General features: G+C 29.4%; 1 protein-coding gene across 1 annotated transcript; it reads right to left on the reverse strand.

Annotated features, from left to right (window-relative positions):
* Positions 1-2046: 2046 nt before the first annotated feature.
* Positions 2047-2400, reverse strand: LOC114188436 (non-specific lipid-transfer protein D, cotyledon-specific isoform-like). Its single transcript, XM_028077018.2, has one exon. It carries the CDS (start codon positions 2398-2400, stop codon positions 2047-2049), a length of 354 nt encoding a protein of 117 aa, XP_027932819.2.

A 2400-nucleotide genomic window follows, 5' to 3' on the forward strand; every position in this document is an offset into this window, starting at 1 on the left:
TGTTATGGCCAAACCATAAGCCATAACAAACAGAAGTTTTAGTGAAATATTACATACAATGTATTTTAATTAATTTATATTCTTGTTTGTTATTTAATATAACTCTTTATATATTTTAAAAATCTTAAAATTAAACTAAATAACATATATGAAATCCATGCCAAATATAATCATTAACATTGAAGTTGGTCAAAATCATTTTAAACATAGAGTCATTCTTATTAAAATAGTATAATTGAATTTTATTTGTAATTAATAAGTAAATTATAAGGATTAAGACATGGATAAATCAAGTCATTTTTTTGAACTATAAAAACATATCTAATTAAGTATTAAATAATAAGATGACAACTAATAAAAATGGAGTTGATTCCAACGTCAAATTAAACTAAACAAAATTATTATAATTTACTAAACGGTAATTTTATATAATTATATAATTTAGATATTTATATTTATTTTGATTAATATTAATTAAGTTGACTTATATTTTTAATTTATAATTTATTTGACGTATTTGTTAAGGTTAATATTAGGTTAATTAATTTTATTTTTTAATATTATATTTATTTAAATTAATGTAGTTAATCCTAATACTATTTAATTTAAAGAATATAATTTTTCAACATAATTTTATATATATATATATATATATATATATATATATATATATATATATATATATATATTACTTTGAAATAAAGTAACATTAATTTTATAATTCATGTAAATCTACTGCCTTCTTTGACCATAAGTAATTCTTTTAAAGTTTAAAACATCATAAAAAACATATTGTTAATGCACAGGCTCAATTTAGATCCTAAGGAGAACTCGAGGTTTACATATTTCATTATGTTTGGGTGAAGTATTTCAACAATGCTGAGAAATTGAAATACATTATATTTTAATTGCTTGCAATTAAATTCTCTTCATTTTCTAAATAACTTGTTCAGATAAAGAAATTAAAATACCTTACATTTCAATTTTATTTTGGATAAAATAATTGAATTTCTTGTGAAATAAATTTTATTCTATCAATATTTATTTTAGGCTTAATTATGTTTTGAGTTCATGATAAATTTGGAAACGGGTCGGTCAGACTTGTCGGGTCAATGGGTCGGTCGGGTCATTGTCTGGGTCGTCAGGCTTGCCCGACACCTCTAGGTTGTATGGACCGCCAAACCCGTGTGGGTCACCGAGCTCTCCTGTTTTGCTTGGGCCATCGGACCTGCTGACCCGTCTTGGTTTTCAAGTCGGTTTAACCTGTCTCTGTCTTCGAGTCCACCTGACTCGTGTGGGTCGTCAGTCCTGATTGTTTATTGTACTCCAGCCTAACTCATTCAATACAATATGAACCTATGATTTTTGATGTTCGAAGCATTCTCTTCACCAATCTAATTTCCATTCCCAAGACCCATTGTTGCAAAAATCCACTTCCCCTATTGTTGAATCCATGGAAAGGGAATTCGCATCTAGATTGGGATACTTTTCTGGAATAGAGACCTCATTGACCCACATTCCCCAAACAAGATCCTATTTCCTCTCCTCCTAAACCAAGAAACATTAATTTCAAACCAATTTTCTCGGTATCCCTTCCCACATATTTTCTTTCAACCTTTTCATCACAAGAAATCATAATCACTTTTACTTGTAGATTTTAAGTTTCTCCAAGAATCATAGTTGGACCCCACGATATCTTTCCAAACTATGTTTATCTTTTTCAATCGCCACTTCCATTTTTCTAATGTACTCAAAGTTCATGTACTTAACCTCCTTGATAATCATTAAATTGAATATTCATTTGTTGTTTCGTTATTTATCTTTTAAAACACATGATTAGTTTCATCACGTAGTCACACAAATACACTTAAGATTCATACATACATACAAAAGGAAAAATTTATGTCTTTATATAGATGTAATCACCAATAATAGTCATTACAAATAGTTGATACCTCCGTTCATAACATTTATTTGTTTTACATGCATCACCATATATCCTTACAAGTGTTGTGAATGTATGGTTTCAGCAGTTGAAAAACTACTTTAACTATGTACACACTTTTCAATAGAATATGAAAGCTTAATCTTGCATGCTGTTGGGAGTTGTATGAATTTCTGAAAATGAAACCCTAAATTAGCTGTAGAGGCATCCAAACAAGTACAGAGGTTTTTTAAGGCTGCAGGATTGTTTCCTTTTGTAAGCTGTTGAGCAGCTCCAGCACAACAACTTGGAGTTGGAGTGGAAAATTCTTGACTAACCAAATAAGGCACACATGGAGCAAACAATGGCTTATACTCATCACATGTAGCAGGCATTTGACCTTCACTCAATCTTGTTATGGCCAAACCATAAGCCATAACAAACATGGCCAAAGCCAAAGCCCTCTTCTCCACCAT

The sequence above is a fragment of the Vigna unguiculata genome, chromosome 6 (assembly GCF_037176805.1).
Source record: "Vigna unguiculata cultivar grain cowpea cultivar isolate G323 ecotype 2 chromosome 6, ASM3717680v1, whole genome shotgun sequence".
Taxonomy (NCBI): domain Eukaryota; kingdom Viridiplantae; phylum Streptophyta; class Magnoliopsida; order Fabales; family Fabaceae; genus Vigna; species Vigna unguiculata.